Source organism: Mytilus galloprovincialis, chromosome 3, assembly GCF_965363235.1.
Source record: "Mytilus galloprovincialis chromosome 3, xbMytGall1.hap1.1, whole genome shotgun sequence".
Taxonomy (NCBI): Eukaryota; Metazoa; Mollusca; class Bivalvia; order Mytilida; family Mytilidae; genus Mytilus; species Mytilus galloprovincialis.
Window position 1 is genome coordinate 51,701,124 of NC_134840.1, and position 25,322 is coordinate 51,726,445.

At 33.5% G+C, this 25,322-nt stretch overlaps 1 protein-coding gene across 1 annotated transcript; it reads right to left on the reverse strand.

The window, feature by feature from the left end:
* LOC143066727 (uncharacterized) lies at positions 1 to 25,096 on the reverse strand. Its single transcript, XM_076239538.1, has 5 exons — positions 25,055 to 25,096; positions 17,907 to 18,012; positions 16,788 to 16,855; positions 14,362 to 14,439; positions 1 to 590 (listed from the first exon to the last, which is right to left on the reverse strand). The coding sequence occupies exon 5, from the start codon at positions 532 to 534 to the stop codon at positions 1 to 3; it is 534 nt and encodes a 177-aa protein (XP_076095653.1). The 5' UTR covers positions 535 to 590; positions 14,362 to 14,439; positions 16,788 to 16,855; positions 17,907 to 18,012; positions 25,055 to 25,096.
* Positions 25,097 to 25,322: the final 226 nt, after the last annotated feature.

A 25,322-nucleotide genomic window follows, 5' to 3' on the forward strand; every position in this document is an offset into this window, starting at 1 on the left:
TTAAACAAAAGACTGAAATGTATTACTTTCAGAGGATTCAAACTCAGATTTGAGGTTTTCGTTTCTCAAGTCTTTGTACTCATGACTCTCGGGCATACCATGTTTTAACAGAGAGTTGTATGGATGTAAATATTCATCGGCTTGTTTATCCGATGTCGTGTCGGCACCAATTGATCCAATTGATTTGTATTCACGTTTATAAATGTTTGCCACTTGTATTGGTTGATAAGGATTAAGATACCCTTCATCCTCCACTGGAATGCACTTTTTAGCACCAATTGATTCGCTGTGATTGTTTTCTGAAGTTTCATTCAATAGGTGTAGTACTCCATTTCTTGGGACTGGCAAACTGGGAGGAACAGAGAATGGGTTTTGATCTGCTATCTGTTGTTCATCAATGTATTCATAACTATACATTTCTTGTGACGCCTCTGTTGGCTGGTGTCTGTCATCCTCTTTCTGTTCAGGTACTATTTGTCGAGAACAATATTTATTCTTTACTCCATTCAGGAGCATACCAATAAGAATGGCCATTACTAATAAACCGACTGCTCCAACATAGAGTACGATCTTATCGTCATCATCTTTTCCTGGAAGAAGTAAATAAAGAATTCATAAGTGTTTAATGATGACCATAAACCAATAAGTAATGTCTGAGCTCATATGTTGAACATATCATCATAAAAACTTCCTTTTCATTATTTACAAATATGTTGTGTGATTATATGATTTGCACAACGCGACTTTGGCCCTTTTGATTAAATACTACCCTTGAAAATATAAATTATACCAAATTTGCGGATAATCGAGTCATTATCCGTCTTTGATCTAAACCAATGTGTCTTAGAAAACTTCATTTACAAATATAATGTGGCATTAGGAAACATGCTTAAAATTTGACTTTTTACGAAATTGGAAGGATTTTTTTTTACGATACTAACAAATATTTTATTCAATAATTTCCTCTTATATAAATACCTGAGTAGCTCAGGTTGCATACTTAGGGACCACTGTATTTTGACAACCTCATTTGACCAGGGGAAAAATAAATGAGTTTATTCAATAGTCTTACATACATAATCTTATTTAAATAGTCAATACAATTGATTTACACCTGATAAGCTTCACTGTTTCAAAACACTTTCGTATGTCCGATTCACTGATCAAACATGTGTTGATTTAAACTAAAAAGACTATTCTGTGATTGCGAAAATTAAGTTATATTTTGAATTGGAAATTATTGATGTGATTGAACAAAAATTGAAATTATTCTGTAACATACATATGGATTATAAAAAAGGATAAATCACATGTGGTGAGTACTAATGTATTACGAAGCATGATATCTGTGATAATTTACTAATGTTCCTAATATGCACAGACAAAGATTCAAATATTGATTACAATAAAAATATACATTTTCTCTTTGTTAAAATAACTTATTGTTCTCTACTTTATTCACAAGATATAATAAGATTATTATATATGGAATCGAACACACCTCAAGTTCTTTAACGCAGTAGAGCTAAGTACCACAGTGTAGATACTATTCTGTACGCTATCCGGAAGTCGCGATTTTCGAAGCGATGATTTCCAACTGGCTAACAGGACGGTTTTGCCTACGGTAACTTTTCTCATCATTTGTTTACTCCTATATCTACAAAGTGCTTTGAACATCTTCAAGGTATATATAGCATCATAAATATGAGTAACTGTAACAAAAACATGCATTAGAATATAAAATATACGTGTGCATCACATCAACTTGGTAGAAAAAAGTGAAACCGATGGACAATTTCGCTCTTGTAGTACAAAGCAAATAATCTTTTATTGCAAATATTTGCATCAGTTTACAGTTAAATATATACTGTTTCAATATTCTTTTCGTATTTAAGTAGAATATTCGTATTTCCCATAAAAAATATGTTTTCCTTGAGGATCCCAAAATAAATTACTGTACGATCAGTCTAGAACTGACTGTATTCTAGAAGCGATTTCAGATTTTTTGACTATGACCAGTCGTGATTTTGAAGAAGAAACGACAGCAATTTGAAGGTATATACGTGTATATGTGATATTATGAACTATTCAGGGAACTATAACGTGTAGTTACTTTCATCAGACAATACAAATATATTTCTGATGAATTTTTTAGACGGCAAAATAGTTGTATTTTTGTTCCATCAGTCTTGTTTAAAATCGAATGCCTAAAAAGTAATACATGATTCGCTTGTGGACTTTGTAATAGTGTATCGTTACAGTTATCTGTTTAGCTATTACATTTTTAAAAATTATTAACACCGTACGCCGTTCACCAATTGGTGATAACATAAATCAAGCTTGTCTCTATTAAAATAACAAAAGATGGATAAAGACAGCTTTGCGTAGGGGGATAATTCATGTGATATAATTTTGGTAAGTTTACAGAAATAGAAGGTCCATAATGCATTAATCGAGTAAAAATGGAGCAATTACAGAAAACTTTAATGATTCGTTTAGGAGGTGTTGGAAATACCTGATGGATGCCCCCATATAATGCAATGTTCAAGTCCGTATCTTATATAAAGTAACCCTATAAAAGATTTTTACTAAAATTTGAAATAGACGGTGCACAATACAGTCATTATCATTTATGATAAGGAAACCGAATAAGATTAATTAATAGTTATATCAATGACGGATTCAAAAAAAGGGGGTCCGGCAGTTTGAAACCCTTTTTTAACTATCAATGCATTTGTTGGGAACATATATTTGGAATCCCCTTTTCTCCTGGATTGGACCCCTCTCCATTTAAAAATTTCCGGAACTCCCAATGTGTATTAAGTGGTTTATGAGGAGATGCGCTTACAAAACCGCCGAAACATATTGTACCGGTCCAACGGACGGACGGAAAGACGGACTTCTTTATCACTATAACCCCCCGCTTGACAAAGTGGTATACAATTGAGTGTCAAAGAGACAGCTCTACATCTTAAACAAAGTGAAGGAACTGTGATCAATTATAGGCTACAGTACGGCCTCGAATGTGTAAATACATGCATTTTTATATAACAACTAAATCTGTGTGTTTGTACAATTTTAAGAATAACGGAGGACATTTCTGAAACTTATATACTAGTATACATCAAACCTTCTTCTTATTTTAGCAACATTTAAACATCCTTATACTTAATGTAGTAAGTCGAGTACACCCTATCAAGCTAAAACATGTTTCATAAGTTTTCAGAATGTGAATGTATTGAAATATATTTGTGTTATTTAGAAAAATGCCACCTTCTAATGTATCGTAAATAACTTTGAAATCACCACTAGAATACAGTGACATAAAGACTGATCATACAGTTTTAAAATATACAAGCGAGACTGATCGTACAGTGAGAAATTCAAACAAGTGTAATTTTCTTATTTCTGGCTTCAAAGATCTGGTTGAAACTTTTACCCCCCACTTGAAATATACTTCATTTAGTTAATTAAGTTAGGTTTTTATGTTAATTTGTACACTAAGAGGGTAAACAGATTGTTTTTAGGTTCGCCGGCTGATTTTTCTTAGTGATGCACTTGAAATTCTCTTGATTAAGGCAAAGATACGAATAATGAATGTGTGGAATTTAATTCTAAACCATTTGAGAATATCGATGTGGGCTGAATTAATCATTAAGCAATGTACAGATGATCAACTTACCGTTTAATTCAGTATACCCATCAAATTTAAAATGTGATCAAAAAAGTTCTCGCTTCGAAAATCGCGACTTCCGGATAGCGTACAGAATAGTATCTACACTGTGAGTACATCTTCCTATATTTTTTTCTATAAAGAGTTTGTTTTCGTTTTACATATGGGGCAATATGCGTAATTGTTACTCCATAGGCGGTAATGGTAACGTTTTCTTCTGTTGCTCAGCCCATATCGTAACTTGTATATGTATGATGGCTTGTTTCGAAGCTGAGACATTTTTACATATGTGGTTAAATTTTCGGGGTACGAAGTGTGATTCATTTTCCCGTAAATTAGCAAACCACGAGTATCCTTTTGCGATTCGGCTCCTCATGGTAAACAATCCCATTTTTAACACAATAAGTTCTTTGAAAATTTAATACTTTAAACACATTTAATAGCTCCATAGTTTTTACACATTTATTCTGTGTTCCCTTACTTTCTAAATTAATACAAATAGTTCAGCTCAGTCATTTGTTTATCATAGAAATGTGTCAAATATCACTACACAGAGATTTTTTGTTTACACGTGACTTTTGAGTTCCTCATTTCAAGGCGCATTAGGGATATTGTCCAATATACTAGAACATACCCGCGAAATCGCGGGCATATACAGCTTGTGAACTGTTGTAGGATGAATTGTTGTAAAAGATATTACGTATAGAGAATTTCATAAAAGGTATCTGAAGCCCTCTCCCTTTTTCCAAAGTCCGATATTTGTTTCCTTTCTGTTAAATTCAATTATTTTCGTGTTTCTGGCCTCAGACCACAATTAGTCTTCTTCTTTGCTACAATGCATCTTTTGCTTCAAGTTAAATTTAATTAAAAATTTGCACCTCTTCAAACATGAAATAATGTACTGCTTATACATAGACCATTATTAGTGTAATAAAATATGCTTCTATGACAATCAATCAGTGCTTTTTCTTTTGAGAGCCTTATTAACATGCCAATGCTATGATATCAATCTTGTATATAAATGAGTAAGACCGACCAAGACTAATTTGAGGGGTGGTCGGAGGGGTCAGGATCCCGAAATCCCGGGCTTAAAAACATGAATTCCCAAGATCCAGAATTTAAAGAAATCCCGGGCTTAAAAACATGAATTCCCAAGATGCAGAATTTAAAGAAATTCATATCCCGAAATACTGAAATCGAAAAATATATTCCCGGATCCCGTAAGGATCAATCCCCAAATCCCGAGCTTAAAAACACCTGATCCCGACGTCCCGAAAAAGGTCTTGCCTCCCTCTAATCTTTGCCAAATCACTACTTTCACTGTCAACAATAAATGTGTATGCCCCATTTATGATAATTATGTTTTTTAGTCTGTGCATCCGTGCACTCGTTCGTTCGTTCCTACGTCCGTCTGTCCCGCTTTAGATTAAAGTTTTTGGTCGAGGTAGTGTTTAATGAAGTTGAAGTCCTATCAACTCGAAACTTAGTAAATATAGTGCCGATGTGGCATCCGTGTACTTTGAACACATTCTTGTTTCCACTTGTTTCCACATGTTTTACTTATTTTAATTTATACGCAACTGGTATGACCCCTTAAAAAGGAAACATTCCAAAGAAAACAGTAGACAAAATACAGAGTCTCTATATATTAAAGTAGTATAATAGTAGTTTACATGTTGATAACGCGAAAAAATAATTGTCCTGTCTAAGGAGGTATAAAAGTTGTGGTTCTTGCGATCTAAACACCATGATATGGAGAACGCTCTGATTGGCTCATTTATTTTTCATTTTTAACCGGATTTTTGTGACAAAAATGTCGGTTATTGATTTGGGGATGTACGGCGGGCGGCCGGGCGGTCGGGCGGGCGGGCGCTCGGGCGGCAATCAAATATTGTCCGTGCATTAACTCATGAACCGTTCAACCAAAGCTTTTAAATTTTAATATGTTGTTACTGACAACTAAATGAAGGTCAAGTTCAATAATGGCGATTTTGACTTTTATCGGTCAGGAGTTATGGTTCTTGAAAGATTAAAAAATGGTTTTTCCAGTCGTGTCCGTGCATTTACGCATGAACTGTTCTACCAAAGCTTCCCAAATTTTAATATGTTGTTACTGATGACAAAATGGAGGTCAAGGTCAATAATGACGATTTTGACTTTTACCGTTCAGGAGTTATGGTTCTTGAAAGATTGAAAAATGGAGTTTCCAGTCGTTTCCGTGTATTTACACATGAACTGTTCTACCAAAGCTTTCCAAATTTTAATATGTTGTTACTGATGACAAAATGGAGGTCAAGTTCAATAATGACGATTTTGACTTTTACCGTTCAGGAGTTATGGTTCTTGAAAGATTGAAAAATGGTGTTTCCAGTCGTGTCCGAGCATTTTCTCATGAACTATTCAACCAAAGCTTTTGAAATTTTTATATGTTGTTACTGATGACAAAGTAGAGGTCAAGTTCAATAATTACGATTTTGACTTTTACCGTTTAGGAGTTATGGTTCTTGAAAGATCGTAAAATGGTTTTTCCAGTCGTGTCCGTGCATTAACTCATGAACCGTTCAACCAAAGCTTTTAAATTTTAATATGTTGTTACTGATTACAAAATGGAGGTCAAGTTCAATAATGACGATTTTGACTTTTATCGTTCAGGAGTTATGGTGCTTGAAAAATTGAAAAATGGAGTTTCCAGTCGTTTCCGTGTATTTACACATGAACTGTTCTACCAAAGCTTCCCAAATTTTAATATGTTGTTACTGATGACAAAATGGAGGTCAAGTTGAATAATGACGATTTTGACTTTTACCGTTCAGGAGTTATGGTTCTTGAAAGATTGAAAAATGGTGTTTCCAGTCGTGTCCGAGCATTTTCTCATGAACTATTCAACCAAAGCTTTTGAAATTTTTATATGTTGTTACTGATGACAAAATGGAGGTCAAGGTCAATAATGACGATTTTGACTTTTACCGTTCAGGAGTTATGGTTCTTGAAAGATTGAAAAATGGAGTTTCCAGTCGTTTCCGTGTATTTACACATGAACTGTTCTACCAAAGCTTTCCAAATTTTAATATGTTGTTACTGATGACAAAATGGAGGTCAAGTTCAATAATGACGATTTTGACTTTTACCGTTCAGGAGTTATGGTTCTTGAAAGATTGAAAAATGGTGTTTCCAGTCGTGTCCGAGCATTTTCTCATGAACTATTCAACCAAAGCTTTTGAAATTTTTATATGTTGCTACTGATGACAAAGTAGAGGTCAAGTTCAATAATTACGATTTTGACTTTTACCGTTCAGGAGTTATGGTTCTTGAAAGATCGTAAAATGGTTTTTCCAGTCGTGTCCGTGCATTAACTCATGAACCGTTCAACCAAAGCTGTTAAATTTTAATATGTTGTTACTGATGACAAAATGGAGGTCAAGTTCAATAATGACGATTTTGACTTTTACCGTTCAGGAGTTATGGTTCTTGAAAAATTGAAAAATGGAGTTTCCAGTCGTTTCCGTGTATTTACACATGAACTGTTCTACCAAAGCTTCCCAAATTTTAATATGTTGTTACTGATGACAAAATGGAGGTCGAGTTCAATAATGACGATTTTGACTTTTACCGTTCAGGAGTTATGGTTCTTGAAAGATTGAAAAATGGAGTTTCCAGTCGTTTCCGTGTATTTACACATGAACTGTTCTACCAAAGCTTCCCAAATTTTAATATGTTGTTACTGATGACAAAATGGAGGTCAAGGTCAATAATTACGATTTTGACTTTTACCGTTCAGGAGTTATGGTTCTTGAAAGATTGAAAAATGGAGTTTCTAGTTGTTTCCGTGTATTTACACATGAACTGTTCTACCAAAGCTTTCCAAATTTTAATATGTTGTTACTGATGACAAAATGGAGGTCAAGTTCAATAATGACGATTTTGACTTTTACCGTTCAGGAGTTATGGTTCTTGAAAGATTGAAAAATGGTGTTTCCAGTCGTGTCCGAGCATTTTCTCATGAACTATTCAACCAAAGCTTTTGAAATTTTTATATTTTGTTACTGATGACAAAGTAGAGGTCAAGTTCAATAATGACGATTTTGACTTTTACCGTTCAGGAGTTATGGTTCTTGAAAGATCGTAAAATGGCGTTTCCATTCACTTTATTGCATTTACTCATGAACCATTCAATCTAAGCTTTTCAAATTTTAATATGTTGATACTGATGACAAAATGGAGGTCACATTTGATATTGAAGATTTTCACTTTCACCATTCATCAGTAATGGTTCTTGTGATATTGCCAGGACACAAATAAATGTTAATAAATCCGGTTTGCTGTCGTTGTGACAGCCTCTTGTTGTTATCTGTCTTACGATTGGTTGTTCTTGTGCATGTTTCAAACAGGAAGTTTTATATATGACTAAAAGTCAGTCTGATGACGGAATCAGTATCCGGACTCCTTTTTCGTCGTTTTACTCCAAAACTATCTCAATCTGAATAATCATAAGAATGGATGACAAATGCGACTATGCAAGTTACCTATAGAACACAGAGGCATGATGATTAATTTATCGTGGAAGGAAGAGAAGCGACACACAAAATGAGGTCTTCTCGTTTAATAGTATAGATACTTTATATCCGAGCGCAGCAAGAGTAGTTCGTTTTTCATGTGCAGTTTTTACAAAGCCTGTATAGACTGCAAATTCAGTTCAATTTTATCGAATTTGCATTTATTACATATTTTCCAAATAGCTCATTTAAAATAAAGTATTATTGCATTAACAATGACATTATTCGAATTCTCTGTACAAATTCCTAATAAAAGATCTTTTTCTACGAGAACCTCGTCATTTATAAGGTTACAAAGTTGAAAATTTCCAACAACCTTTTGTTATCAATGTATAACTTGTACACAGGGTAAGCGTGTCTTTTCTATTTTAGAATGAGTTAGTTACCAGTTTGATACTGGATCCAAAATTGTTCTATTTACAAAATATATAACAAGTAAACTTTATTCATAAATTAACGTCAATGAACCAAAATATGTACAACTGCTCTTTGCGTTCTCATAAAGTATCTACAATTATTCTACTTCAAATATATACAATTGGTACACGTTTGTACTATTACAAATATGTCCTGGGTCAGGAACAAACTTGTCTTTCTGGCACAATAGTGTACCTTACAAGTTGATCACACAGACTCACACTTGTCCTTTTTCTGTTGGAACTATTTTGCACCTTTCAAGTTGGTCACACAGATCCATCCTTGTCCTATACATGTTGGTACCCTTCAAGCTACGACTTGTCTTAATGGTTCATCGTGGTACCCTACAAGTTGGTAAAACAGATCCATACTTGTCCTGTACGGTTAACTTCATACTTGACAAACTACAGTTGAACAAGTCTAAAAACAGGCACCAACCTTGTTCTTTGTTGCATTACATCATGAATGCAATTCTATATATTAGAGAATATTAACAGGCACAAACCTGTTCTTTAATACATTTAGTAATAGATTTATATAAGAGACAACGATCTCAAATATCCTTTCTCTAATCATCACGTACCGTACATATCATGGCCATGGTCGTCGTAGCATCAGATGAATGACAAGAGCTAGGATTATCTCCTGCTTATAAACCCCAATGATAGCCGTACTATTCTTGAATGAGGAGTGTTCTACCAAAGTGTCTAGTTACTCATTTTGACAGTTTCCTTTGGAACACCCCTTCACATTTAACATGACCCAAAGTTTACCCGCGAAACATCTTATTCTTTTATACGTTTATTAAAGTAATATACAAACATATAAAGTAAGGCTTCTGTCGAACTGTAACTTATGTAAACAATCTAACCGAAGATACAAAATCATCAACATTTTTTCATTGACAAAAATAAATGCTCAAGAGTTTCAATATTATTGATTTCATCACGTAAGGGATATTTTTCCATTTGACATATACATTATTTGCAGTCTGTTTTCTGTATATATAATCACTGTTTTTTTAAAAGCTTAAAAAAGCAGGTGAGACAAAAGATTTTTTATTTGAAATATTCAACCTACAAGATGTTTCACTGTATGCGGACAACTAATGAACAATCTCTACTTGTATCCTTATTTCTATTTTAAATCTTGCCTTGTTTGCTTTGTCATTATTTTCTACATCAAATATATCATGGTTACACGCTAATTTTTCCAAATAAGTAAATAGGCCGAAAATTCTCGAGTAGACTATTCATTTGTACACGGACAGAAGGCAGAAAACATGTATACTAGTAGTTAACTTATATACAGCATAGGAATTGACAAATTTGCGCATTTTTTAGGCATATATGATACTAGTGTAATGGCTGCCGTCATGATAAGGCACTATTAGCAATAAACTCTTTATATATATATAAGCGTCCGACCCGCGTCTCGTCTACAAAAGACTCATCAGTGACGCTCAAATCAATAAATTAAAACAAATGTCCATTATGCGTATTTGTATCCATCTGATGAGTCGTCTGATACGGCAGGTGTCCCCTCATCACCAGACATGACACATATCTCAAACATGACTCATTCAGATCATCATACTACATTTGTAATAGTGACAATAGCAATACAGCCATGTTCAGTTCTCCTTAAAGACATTTTGGTTTTTTGTGACTCTGAACAACACTGTCGCATTTCGAAATGTGAGACCAAAGGCTGCAAAATTTGTGAAAGTTTGATGACAGATGCTGAATTCACTAGCAACTTAAATATGAAGTCCTATATTACCAGAAGTTACAATGATCTTAATTGTAAATCGATAAATGTCGTCTACGGATTAGAGTGTAACTTTTGCGGATTGGTATACGTCGGTGAAACGACAGGAAGGCTAAACAAACGTATGTGTGGTCATAGATCAGACATTGCAAACAACATTCTTTACCAGCATTTGAATCAGCCCGGTCATTCCATCGTTTCTATGACAGTTTGCATTATTGAAAAAATATACCACAGCACTAACAATCCTCATTTTGCAAAGCCTCTCCGTAGACAAAACGGGTCTATTGGATTAGACAATTAGAAACTGCGACACCATATGGTTGCAATGACAAAATTGATGGTATAGGTATTCTATATAGTCCTTCGTTTAGCTCGGTGAATGTGATGAATATTTTCAACTTTACTCCTAGACGTAGACGCAGTCATGTTCATCGTCATTATTAGAAGCCAGTCTGCATGATGTCTCTATTAATGACTTGCTGTCGTTTATACAAAAGCCGTTAGGTATTCATCACATTAGCACGAAACTTTATTCATTACCTCTCTCAAAAATTCATTCTCTGTTCCATTTATGTTTGGAAACCACTGTTACAAACCATCAGTCAAACCAATACAAACTTACAGCTATAATTACGGATATTGCAAGTCACAGACTTTTCAAACCAGTCCGCATTGGAAAAGATAAAAAAGAGAAAAGATATTTTCTCAATCTTTCCTTTGCCAAAAAAAGTCTCTATGGCGTCAACTTAGGCAATATCCTTCATCATAAATTAGTTTAATCGAAAATACCTTTTTATGTCAAAGATCAGTCTGTACCAATCATTTCTCATACCTTTACCAAACCTATCGCGAGTAAAATGTTCAATCTTACTGATTGTACTTGTGCTAGTTCACAATTCACATATAATCAAGCTGGCCACGTTATTACCGGTGACCTTAACATTTTCAATAACACTTCCCTGCGAAATGTGTTATTGAAAGGTCCGAAATATTGTGAGCCTAAATCCATGAACTGGAAATACAACTTCCAAATTTTGATGGATTGAGCCGAGGATTATGCCAGGCAGTGGACTAAGCGCGAGAAGAAAGACGTAGACACTCTTTCCGAATGGATTAAGGCGGTGAGGTCGTTCATACAAATCAGAATTAAGAACCTGAATGGGTCTATGCCCATGCTACGTCAATTTTTTAAAGACCCAAAATCTGCAAAACACTTATCCTACCTCCATGACAAATATGTTTTGTTCCTGCAGGTAAAGCCCCAAATAACATCGTTTTGTGTGTAAAACTCATTACATTAACTGCCTGATAAACGAATTAGATATTGACAATTCACTTGGAAACTCAATATATACTCTCACGACACTTACCAAAGAGGAATCCTAGATAATCATAGGTCTGTTCTATGTTCCTTTGCAATTTCAACTCAAGACTAAGAACTGGATCTTCCATTACTGTATTGGATACCTAAACTACATACGTGTCCTTACAAACAACGGTATATTGCTGGGTCTTTCCAGTGCTCCACGAAACCTCTTTTTAAATTATTTACATCTATTTTATCAGCAATTAAAGCCTGGCTTCAAAGTTCTTGTGAAACTGCCTATTCTATAGGTGGCGTGAATCAGATGTGGATACTAAAAAAATCCAAAGATCTTTTAGAGTACATACATTCTAACTCACTCCCATCTTGCAATAGTATTAGAACATTTGACCTTTCTACACTTTACACAAGTATTCCACATTCCAAACTAAAATACAAATTGAAAGAGTTGGTATTGCATTGTTTCATAAAAAATAATGGCCAACGTAGATACAAGTATCTTGTCTTAAGGAGGGGTAAATCCTACTTTGTAAAGAATCACTCTGATTTAAACAAGTATTTTCTGAAACTGACATTACCAAGGTGCTTAATTTCTTGATTGACAACATATTTGTTACGTTCGTGGGAGGTGTTTTTCAACATACTTTGTCATTCCGATTGGAATCAATTATGTTCTTTTTGTCAACGTATTTTTTTATTATTATAAGGCTAACTTCATACAGGAACTTCTTAGGAAGAAAGATAAGAAGTTAGCAATATCCTTTAACTCTAATTTCCGCTATATAGATGATGTTCTTTTACTAAATAAATTAAAACTTTATTATTTTGTTGAATGCATTTATCCCATCGAACTAGAGATAAAGGATACAACAGATACAGTTAAGTCGGCCTCATATCTTGACCTACATCTAGAAATTGACAATGACGGTCGGTTGAAAACATAACTTTACGACAAAAGCGATGATTTCAGCTTTCTAATTATGAACTTTACATTTCTAAGTAGCAACATTCCAGCAGAAGCTGCATACGTGGTATATTTCTCCCAATTGATACGATATTCCGGTGCTTGCATTTCCTATCATGATCTTCTTGATATAGGGTTGTTGCTCACAAGGAAGCTATTAAACCAAGAGTTCAAAATGGTGAAGTTGAAATCATCCCTTCGTAAATTTTACGGACGCCATCACGAGTTGTTTGGACGTTATGGAATAACCGTTTCACAAATGATATCGGATATGTTCCTTACGTCGTAACTACAATTCCCCTCTCTTTCACGAATGTGACCTACCGAATTGGACTATTTACCGGATATATTATTACATGAGCAAGATAACGGGTGCCACATGTGGAGCAGGATCTGCTTACCCTTCCGGAGCACCTGAGATCACCCCTAGTTTTTGGTGGGGTTCGTGTTGCTTTTTTTTTAGTTTTCTATGTTGTGTCATAGGTAGTATTGTTTGTCTGTTTGTCTTTTTCATTTTTGGCCATGGCGTTGTCAATTTATTTTCAATTTATGAGGTTGACTGTCCCTCTGGTATCTTTCGTCCCTCTTTTAAAACCTTTTGCAACTAACTTTGACAGGTTGTTCTTACGTTGTTTCGTTACTGTCCAAGGTTATATGGAGGGTTGGGCGTCCAAAACAATTTCAACCCCGCCACATACTATATGTGCCTGTCCGAAGTCGAATTTCTGTATATTACATTTGTTATTCGTTAATCGTTTTGTATAGTTTTTTCTTAGAAAGTGCTGTTGCACCACTGTCCATGATCAAGGGAAGGCCGTGTGCTCGCCCAACATGTTCTATCCGGTCGCATTCTATTTGTGACTGTCCTAGTCAGGATCATATAATTCAGTGGTTATCGATGGTTGCTGAATTATAATATCTGTTTTCGTTCATTATTGTATGCATTAGACCGTTAGTTTTCTGGTTTGAATTATTTGACATTTTTAATTTCAAGGCCCTTTATAGCTGACTATGCGGTGTTTAGATAGCTCATTGTTAAAGATCGCACGTAGACATTTAGTTCTTAATTTCTGCGTCATTTGGTTTCTTGTGAAAATTTGTCTCATTGAAAATCATACTTAATTTTCTTTTTTTATATAAAGGTGATTTTAAAAGTTTTTCAGCATACCAAAAACGTCAAGAAGAAGAAAGGTGTTTACCTATATGAGCATTTTTTATAATAGAAGAATGTTAATTTTAAATTCTGTTGATCAATAAATTGGGAATACTTATTTTGTAAACATATCAGCTGATTTGGATGATTTTCCTAAAATTGTTTTGTATTCTAGAACTGAATTAAACGTTTTAGTGAGCAAACATTAAAAAAACCAAATATGGGGAATAGATTATAACAGACACATCGCATACGTTTTTTTATTATTTCATCCCTGGTTTCAAAATGTTGAGTTAAGCATTTCCTGATGTATGTATATCTGTAATAGCACTTCGGACTGAAGAAATTTATAAAAAAAAAAAATTTTATCAATTGTTTTAGTCCTCAAAATAGTATTGGCCAGTATTTGTACAGTTACGTGGTACAAAAAAAATAAAAATAAATATTCAAGCTAGGATTCATTTTTGATAATTTTTCGATTAAGAATTTTAGATATATTCATACCTGTTTTTTCATCTGATGGTTTATTTGTACGGCTCCAGCCCGGATACGTCACAGTTCCTTTCTGTGTGTTAGCAGTCCCTATTCATGAACAAAACAGTTGATATTTGACAATTAATGATGGTTCTTCTTTTAAGCTATTTAAGGTTTAGAAGTTCTTATTTTACGTTCCAAATCTTTGATTATATGGTCATTACAATCCTTATCATACTTTTACATTGTTTATCCTCTGTATTCGAAGATCGTGTAGCCATGTTTGATATAACTGTAAATATTATGCATTTAAAACACTTAATCGGCTTATAAAAAAGAGGTATATTAATGCTTTTATGAGAAAAGGTTTAAAATTTAAAGCCACTTACCCTTTCGTAGCACCTGAGACCATCCCCAGCTTTTGGTAGGGGTTCGTGTTGCTTTGTCTTTAGTTTTCTTTGTTGTGTCATGTGTACTATTATTTGTCTGTTTTTTTTAATTATAATTTTTAATTTAGCCATGGTGTTGTCAGTTATTTTCGTTCTATGAGTTGGCTGGTCGCTCTGTTATCTTTTGCCCCTCTTGTAGTGTAGTAAGTAAAACAAATGGAAATAATCATACATGTATTTTTTCAACATTTTTTCTTTCTTCAAAATTTGTAGAAGATTTTGTAATTCTTTCGTTATAATAGGCTATCAGTATTTGGTTCAAATAACTAGTTTTAGTTTAATGGATTAAGCTATTTGCATTGACGAATCAGCTACATATAGTGGGAAACTTTAACATAAAAACAGGAACAATTGTTTGGAAAAAAAACTGCATTCACGTTGAAAGATTGGTCTTTAGGCTTTTATTTTTGTTCTTCTTTTTAGCCCCTTAATTTAGTTTCTATATGTATAATAAAAACCGAATGAATATCGCAGTACGCCTAATTCCAATCGTTATATTTTGTCAAACAATATACGTCATAAATGCTTATGCTAGACACAAAATCTACGACAGTACAGATGACAAAATGATACATACCTTCATTGGAAATGTATTCCATCTCACGAATAGACTAAATAGGATATACGATAAAACTGAAGGTAAAGTGTAACGAACAGAAAGAAGAACGAAGGAACGGACGAACGTAAGGACAAACAAACGAACGTTCCAACTTTCTCTGGCAAAGATGACGATAAGACGAATTTTTCTATTCATTTATGTACCTTTTGGCTTTATAGTTCCTTATGTTTTTACCAATTCATGTAACACTTTTTTGTATAAGTTTTGTTTTGAGCGATTCTGACCTTGAGGTAATCCGTCGCACGCACGACTTTTTTAATGTATCAATTTCATTTGAAGTTATCTTTTCAAAACTCTTGCAGACTATTCTTATTTATTTGACCTGAAGCACTACACTTCACTTATTGAAGCAATAATTCAGACGTATTTATTTCTACTGGGAAATCACAGATGACCATTTGCAAAAGGAAAAGCGCATTAAATGAACGGGTTTCTTATTTTGCAGCTAGATTTTAGAAAATCGTGTATTTTTTATTTATTATTCTGTTCTGTATCGTTGCTAATTAATTTTTTAAGAAAACAATTATCGTTCTACTAGTCACATTCTGTGTTATCATATGTAATATAATACTGTTTTTCTTCCACACTTTCGATTATGTACTAAGGATATAAAATGTACATGAACCCAAGATTGATGGATGTTATAAATTCTTAGATTTTGACATGCGATATTTTTCATTAAGTTTATATGTTATCATATGTCGCCCGTTGTTGTCGTCCGTCGTCGTCTTCGTTAACCTTTTCAAAGATATTCCCCTCAGAACCAGTGAAACTTTGTGTAAATGATTCAAATGGTATCTAGTATAAATTTTGTGGGTTTGTCTTACTTGTTTGTCAACAAACAAGGCCGGAACGTATCAAAATAGAACTTAACAGAACAATGCATTGGTTTCTATATTTTGAAAACTATAACAAAAAAAAAAACCCTAAAAAATCTATGCCCAGAATGTCAAGCACTAGCTGCCTTTTATTTGCAATAAATTGATCCAATGGAACCTTAATAGAGAGGCAAAAGATACCAAAGTGACATACAAACTAATAAGATTAAGAACTATTGTTATTTTGTGATGGGTTAATTGTTATGTGTTGAGTATTATCTTAAAACCTATATTGTTTTAGGTAGAAAGTGGAAATGGCAAATAGCAACAGCAATACAAGTTATAAAAAAAATATGTTTTGATCCATACCAGTACTTGTGGCTACGGCAAGAAACCAGATTTGCGTAATGGCGATAATATCTGTAATTCTTCTTCGTACAACCGATATTCTGTTTGTGATTCAAGACTTAAAGCAGACCGACGATTGCTTAATTTATTATTTTTTCTTTCAAAGTCAATGAGGTATTTATTTTGCGCAATCGATGTCCAACTCCAATGTTACATGCTTACCTTTTCTGTGTATAGAGCTGTTTTGTGTAGTTCTTGTGAAAGAACTACACCCTTGTTTAAAATCGCATCTGCAAATTAAAAAAAACAATAAGGTAAAAACTGATTTGAAATTATCTTATTTTGTTTATAACGAAGAAGTATTCATACAGACATTAGCTTTGTTCATACTGCAGAGTTAAATACCATTCAAGTATGTTCAAAATAGTGTTACTGTTCTAATTGATATTGATACACATCAATGCCATTAAAATCACTGATTATTATACACCCTCTGAAACAACAATACATACCAGTTCAACATAGGAGTATATCTTGATTTATGAATCTAAGGGATCGAAAGAAGGATACCGTTAACAACTTTCATGATACAACAATATTTTTTTTCCTGATAAGAAGATGATCAGTCATGTAACCACACTCAATCTATAAATAATGCAAAAATGAGACCAAGTTATTTCTTTTTTTTCTTCTTCTTCCTCCAGTGGTAACCTTTCTCTTACTTTTGTGCTCTTTTCACATTTCCTGACCTGTGTGAGAAAAAATTTCTACTCACTTGTGAAAAATCTGTTCTCGGCAAATTATTGGTTGAAATTTAATTATGACGTTAAATCTTGTTTTTTTCTGAATTTTCGAATTGTGACTTCATGAAAAAAAGGCGAGCATGCCTGATTACGTCACATCAAAAGTACACAACTTTCCTCAAATCTGTGAAAAGGAAGGATAAACTCATAAGAGAAACAGATTCCACCGCTGTAACTCGTGTATTACGATATTTCTCCACTCTCGACAGTTAAATTTTAATTATTTAAAATGCTCGGCAAGCCTCGCGCAATTTAACTGCCTCGAGTGGAGAAATATCGTAGTATACTTGTAGCAGTTGTGGAATCTATATGTCTCAGTAGACCCCTAATACAGTATCTACATATTTTATGTATTGTTGATTTATTTTCGTCCTGAACATGTTTGACATTCTTGCCGCTGGACGTTGTTCTCTTTAATCTAAATAACATAAAATTTCTTATTTCTCTTCGTACCTATATATGTACACTTTAAATACAATTCGTTAATTTTGGCTATAGTTACCAAACGACTGCATTATAACACAATTATCTTACTTACAACTCCACATTGCAATGACATTTTGAAGCACAACGATTTCCGTAGTATGGATACTGACAATGATAACAAGGAACACCTTTGGTTGATGTGTAACCTATGGGACACTCTGCAACAAATGTATATTATGAGCAAATCAATGAAATAAAAGATTAGAGGAGATAATGAATAAAGGCATTCTAACGTTATTGCGAGCTGGTTTTCCATATGTCAATATCTGTTTTAAAGACGAAAGCTATGTTTCAACTGTCGTAACTAGTCTTAAATCCCGTCCCCTTTTCTTCGAATTGTGCTGAGGAACCATTGGTGGCATTTTGCTATTTTCTGCTCGTTTGGTTTTTTGTTATTCTTTAACACATTCCCCATTTCCATTCTCATTTTTAAAATAATCTTTGTGATGGAATAATTGAATCGATTTTCAGCGACATGCATTTAAACTATTTTTTTTATCACCTGGCTCTTCCAAATTACATTCATCATTCGTGGAACAATAATTCAACAAAAATACAAAAAAAAATAAAATAGAACAACCATCTTGATTAATCCTCAGCTCTATCAAAACAATACAAAAGCACCAAGGATATTTATTCAAGTCGACAATACAAATGGCCTTTATTCACAAAAAATACTGCACAGATCATCTATTTAGACAAACTGGTAATGAAGGAGTACAAGTAATGCAGGTATTTAGGATATAATGTTTTAATAGAAATATCGCTAAGATAAGTATTTATCTTTGTCAATATATGGCATCTTATTCAACTGTCATTCTATTAAGAGATTTAGCGCTATATAACCAGGTTCAATTTTCTACATGAGAAATGCCTGTACCAAGTCAGGAATAAATGGCAGTTGTTGTTTATGCGTTTGATGTGTTATTGTTTTGAAATTTTGCTTTTTTCATAAAAAATGAGATATTTTGCATTGCTGCATATTTCGTTTTTGCTGGTGTGTTTCGAAAGTGCGACTTTTGTGTTTCTTTGGTTCATATAACGTGACTCTGTACTTTTAAAGATTCTGCCATTATGTTATTGTTCTATTATAAACTTTGAACCACAAAATAATGTTACTTGCGTAGTGGTATTTACCATATGTGGATTCTTAAAAATTCTAAAGAACTTCTGGATAATTTTAAATCTCGGCCTGTTTCTCAAATTAGTTCTAACAATAACTTTTCATTTTTTTTAACACTATATTCCACTATTCCCCATGTGAAATTATATTTTTTTGAAAATACTTTTATGTTTCTTCTGGGACTATTATACTAATCCCATGTTTCTTCTTATGTGACGTTTATATTTTTTGACGTCAAACACGCGAAGCAATGAATGTGGTTTTCAAATTTGATAGATGCTTTTTGTGCATTGTTTTGATAAATATTTTTTTGTTTTGAGATTGTGACACAGTGATGACTGCTGTACCCATATTGCGACTATTTTACCTATTATGTCTGCTTTGTTCACACATCGTTGTAAATATAAAGGCATTTGATGCGACTGCGACTGGCATACAACTGAGAGGTTTAGCGCTATAAAACCAGATTCAATCCACCATTTTCTACATTTGAAAATGCCTGTACCAAGTCAGAAATATGACAGTTGTTGTCAATTTGTTAGATGTGTTTTATCATTTGTTTTTGCCATTTGATTAGTGACTTTCCGTTTTGAATTTTAATCGGAGATCAGTATTTTTGTGATTTTAATTTTTATACATCTCGACAATCCAAACAAATAAACGATGGTACTCTGCAATATAGTTATAAGCAGAGAATAAAACACTACTAATAAATGTAGAATTTATGGGTCAATCTGAAAACCTAAGTTGACCTATGCGATGAAACGCTGATTTATATGTACACATATGAGAAAACTAAAAACTGATTATTCTAAAAAAAAATCCCATCCCACACATATATATATATGTCTCATGTCTATCTCTAGATTCACCTTCCGTGACAAGGTAACACTACGACTATTGAAGTTATATTTTTATATAGTGGATGTGGTCGAGTGGTCTAGAGCGCTGGACATGAGGCTAAGCGATTGGTGCTGTAATGTATCAAAGGTATGAGTTCGAATCCCGCTGAGGGACGGACAAACATTTGTCAGTATAAAATCTAACTCTAACACTGTTTGGTGTAATTTTCAGACTTATATATATATATTACCGTTGTGCAAATCTTTAGACTGATATATATATATATATATATATATATATATATACAACTCGTCTAAACATCAACCCAACAATGTTAGATCTGTAAATTTGCTTTCGCAAATTTTTGGTTCTTCCCTCGCCGGGATTCGAACTCATGCTACTGTGATATCGTGACACCAAATCGCCTGCACTGCAGCCGTCCCGCTAGACCACACGACCACCTGGGCTCTCAAAAAAAGAGCTTTCGGTGGGCATGTGTTACCTTTCTACGTCAGTTTTAATCTAGCGGCGTACTACAGTACATGATATATATATATATTGTATATATATAAATGTCTAAGAAAATAACTTAAACACACTAATTAATACATTAAAAAGTTCTATTAGATGTTAAATAGAAATACGCAATATTTCGCTAAACAAATTAGCTTCATCATCTCAAGGTGAAATCGGATGCATGACAAAAAAATATTTTTGTAGCTTAATCTATACAAGAGTTGAGGAAAAGTGTAACATATTGATTGATGTTGCATAAAATATGTTTGTAGCTACAACTACATGAACTTGGAATAAAAGTTTAACACATTTATAGATGTTCGATTAATTGTATGAATTTCTATAAATTAATTTGTATGATTTCAAGATAATTATGGTTTTGATTTGTTTTTAAATCTTTTTTCGTCTCACATATATATATATAAAGTGTCTAGAAAATCAACATAACGATGTTAGAGTAGATTTGATTCGCAACTTCCTCCCCGGCGCCGGGGCTGGAACCTGTACTTTTTATTTCTAACTTCTACTACGACAACACCGCCTAGCATTGCACAGAGACCTTATCCCCTCCTCTAACTCTAGTTTATAAAAATAAGCTTTCGTTTCGGGAGCTGTTACTTTGTAGTAGGAATTAAACAAGGATCTATGATACCATACACGAAGTATTCTTTTTAGTGTACAGAAATGATCATCTACTCATCTCTTCAGTACAGGATGCTAATCTATTTTTAGAAGCATACAATCACTGTAAATTAATGTATGTATATCCCTGCCGATGTGTAGTGACAACTGCAAATTATACCTTGTTCATCGGATTTCTTATGATTAAGAAATACCAGGCGTTAGAATATGTATAAAGTGCCTAGAAAATCAACCTAACGATGTTAGACTATATTTGATTCGTAACTTCCTCCCCGGTGCCGGGGCTGGAACCTGTACTTTTATTTCTAACTTCTACGACAACACCAATATATATATATAGATTGCCTAACAATGTAATTTTAACACACTATTTAGTATGTAAATATAAGAATGTTTAAAATATTTACAAACTGATGAAAATAAACGCAATATTTCGCTAGACCAGCTAGCTTTGTCAAGCGTGCATCTATCCAGGTGAAATCGGATGTAGATGATAAGAAACTTTTGCAGCTCATGCGACGTCTATGTTGCACTTGCTGCCTTTTTTCGTCTTTTTCGTTAAGACCATCAGGTTCTAAAGTGTGGAGTTGGTGGATCCAAAAGTTTTCTCTTCTCCTTCTCGCCGTGGTGTCCCACTCGGTGTTGACTTCTATAATTTGGAAAGTAAAATAATTTATCAAAAGGATGTTTCGTTGAACGAAGATGTCTTGTGAGAGGACAGTTTTTGTTGGTTTTGTACGATGAACGATGGTTATTGAGCCGAATATTAAATTTGTCCATTGTTTCTTCCACATACCGAATGCCACAAGTGTCACATGTTAATATATAAAATGAGTTCTCCGTTTTACAGTTGGAATTAGAGTAGATGGTATAATTTTGTTTAGTAACGGAGCTGATGAAAGAACTTCTTGTATTGGCAGCTTTACAACACAAACAATTCCTTCGACCACATTGTTTGTAACAACCGGGCGATGGATTAGGCTGCTTTGCTAATACAGATGTCACTAATTTGTCACGGATATTTTTAGGTCTTCTGAAGGCCATGACTGGTGGTGATGAAAATACTCTTTTTAGATTTAAATAATTTTCAATAATTTTCCAATGCTTCTGAACAATGGATGACACATTTTAAAAATCAGGATGGTAAGTGAGTACAAGGGGTGTTCTGTTAGCTGCTTTATTCTTATCTTTGTACTCAAGAAGTTCTTGGCGACTAGTTTTGTTTGCTCTTTCGAAAGCGCTATCAATGATGTTGTTATTGTATCCTCGAACAACTAGATGTTTACGAAGTTGTCCAAGTCTAGCATTTTTCGTATTTTCAGTGGAGCATATTCTCTTGATTCGCAATGCCTGGCTGAATTGGATACCATGGGAGCAGTGTTTAGGATGGCAACTTTTAGGAGAAAGGAACTGATGTTTGTCCGTTTGTTTGGTATGGAGGTCCGTTATCAGCTCCGTTACTAAACAAAATTATACCATCTACTCTAATTCCAACTGTAAAACGGAGAACTCAATTTATATATTAAAATGTGACACTTGTGGCATTCGGTATGTGGAAGAAACAATGGACAAATTTAATATTCGGCTCAATAACCATCGTTCATCGTACAAAACCAACAAAAACTGTCCTCTCACAAGACATCTTCGTTCAACGAAACATCCTTTTGATAATGTTACTTTCCAAATTATAGAAGTCAACACCGAGTGGGACACCACGGCGAGAAGGAGAAGAGAAAACTTTTGGATCCACCAACTCCACACTTTAGAACCTGATGGTCTTAACGAAAAAGACGAAAAAAGATACAGGAAAGATAAAGAATAATTTAAAACAAAGCATCGTCCTTTTTATCCCGTAATATTGGCCAATAGACGTTGCTAACTTCAACTACCAATTATGTATTTTTTAGGTAGCTAAATCCAAGTGCAACATATACATTGAGCTGCAAAATAAGAAAATTTTGCAGCTCAATGTATATGTTGCACTTGGATTTAGCTACCTAAAATATACAGAGGACAGTGCTCAGAGACATTGAGCTGCAAAATTTTCTTATTTTAAAGGCAGCAAGTGCAACATAGACGTTGAGCTGCAAAAGTTTTTTATCATCTACATCCGATTTCACCTGGATAGATGCACGCTTGATAAAGTTAGTTGGTCTAGCGAAATATTGCGTTTATTTTCATCATTTTGTAAATATTTTAAACATTCTTATATTTACATACTAAATAGTGTGTTAAAATTACATTGTTAGGCAATCTATAATTTTATTTGTGTAATTTAATTAATCTCTGTACTGATTAATCCTTACTCCCATAGATTTGTATGTCATGTGCTGCTATTTATAGGCACTTATAGTGTATAACTTTGATGTGTTTGGGCTTTAATAAAACCACAGGTAAAGGGACTTCGGTATTTTCGGTATTTTACTGTTGAAATCAAAATTTTCACAAATGACACAGTACTAAAATAATATACACCGCCTAATTATGCACAGACACCAGGTATTATCTTAAGTACTTGTAAGTTCTCTTCAAAAGGGGAATAAGTATCTCTATAGAAAACCTTGCATAACATATACTATTTATTTATTCTGGCAAATGAAATATGATAGTTCAAATATGCCACGACTCAAACTAGTATTCATATTGACCCATGTCCACGCTTTCAGTGTTAATAATAGAAAAAAAAGGCTCACAACCAGTTGAAATCACATAATAATGTCAGTGCGCGAATTAGAATAAAACCTTAGATAGCTTCCTTGTGAGCAAAAACCCTCTATCAAGAAAATCATGATAGGAAATGCAAGCACGGGAATATCGTATCAATTTGGAGATATACATGTATACACCGTATGCAGGTGCTGCTGGAATATTGCTACTAAGAAATGGAAAGTTCACAATTGGAAAGCTGAAATCATCTATTTTGTCGTAAAGTTTTGTTTTCAACTGACCCTCATTGTCAATTTCTAGATGTAAGTCAAGATATTAGGCCGACTTAACTGGATCTGTATTTTCCTTTATCTCTAGTTAAAATTAGTATTATACAACAATTATGTAATCAATTATAATATAAGCTGCGTCTAAAAAGAATTACAAGAAATTTCCTCTTTCAATTGGAATTAGCTTCTTCATGGTTAACCCCAGAGGGTTGATTTAATTATATGTTGTTTCTAGAGCCATTACCTACAAAAGAGTGTCTAAGATTTCGAAAAGAATGTATAGATCAAATGTTACACCTAATTAAACATTATCTACTTTTAGGTGGTTAGGATGTTTACACTAATTACAAATTTATGAGAGAATGGAATAAGATAGCAATAATTTGAGACACCCTTTGGTAGCTCATGCTGTGTTGATTAGGATTTCGTTAAAATTTCCTGTATAGCTATAGAGCTAAAAGAGCTAATTTCATTCAAGTGAACTGACCAAGATTTTGCCATTAATTGCATAATAATTGATTAAATAATGATTGCATAACAAAAATGTTTCATTTATTTAAAAGATTAATTTTTTATCTATCTATACATACCTCTTTTATTAATTTATATCCATTCTTAAGAAAGTAACAGCATTTTAAAGGTTGGAGATTGGAAGTAAAAAAATCTTTGTATTGTGCTACCTTTAATTATGCTGTTAAACTTTGAAAAGGCATTTATTGTATCATTTAGGTTTTTTGTGTGCATTTAATTACATTATAAATTTTCATGTTCTCTAATAATTGTTCTGTCCTCTACTTTGTTATGTCCTTTTACTGAGTATGTTTTATGTAATTTATGGAATTTATATATTAACGCCGGAATGCTAAGTGATGACTTTACGGAAAGATGCATGTGATAAAAGTCGGAAGCATATGATACATTTTTCATATCAGCCTGCTAAATCTAATAAAACATATAACCTTTACCTACACACTCAATGCAATCGGCTGTAACTTGACTTTTTAAAATAGTCAAAACATAAGTGCAAAACATTTCAGGTAAAGAAAATTTGTTAATTTTCTAAAATCATTTAAAAGAGTTTTATTTCATGATTGACTAGATAATTTCTCGTCAATTCGTTCTAAAGCAGCTATGTCTTACCTTTGCAATTCCGAGTAGCTGTTTCATAAAAATGTGTACAACATACATCGCTGAAACGAAAGACTTTCAATTTTTGATTTTCTAGCATCAAAAACAACAAGATTCGAAAGACTCTTAGCTGGTATCAATCATTTATAAAATTGAGAATGTTAGTTGAGAATGAGCCAAAGAGACAACAACCCGACAAAAGTGCAGAAATCGGTCGAAAGCCACTTAAGGGTCTTCAATACAGCTAAAAAATCCCGCACCTGGAGGCAAGTTCGAGTCC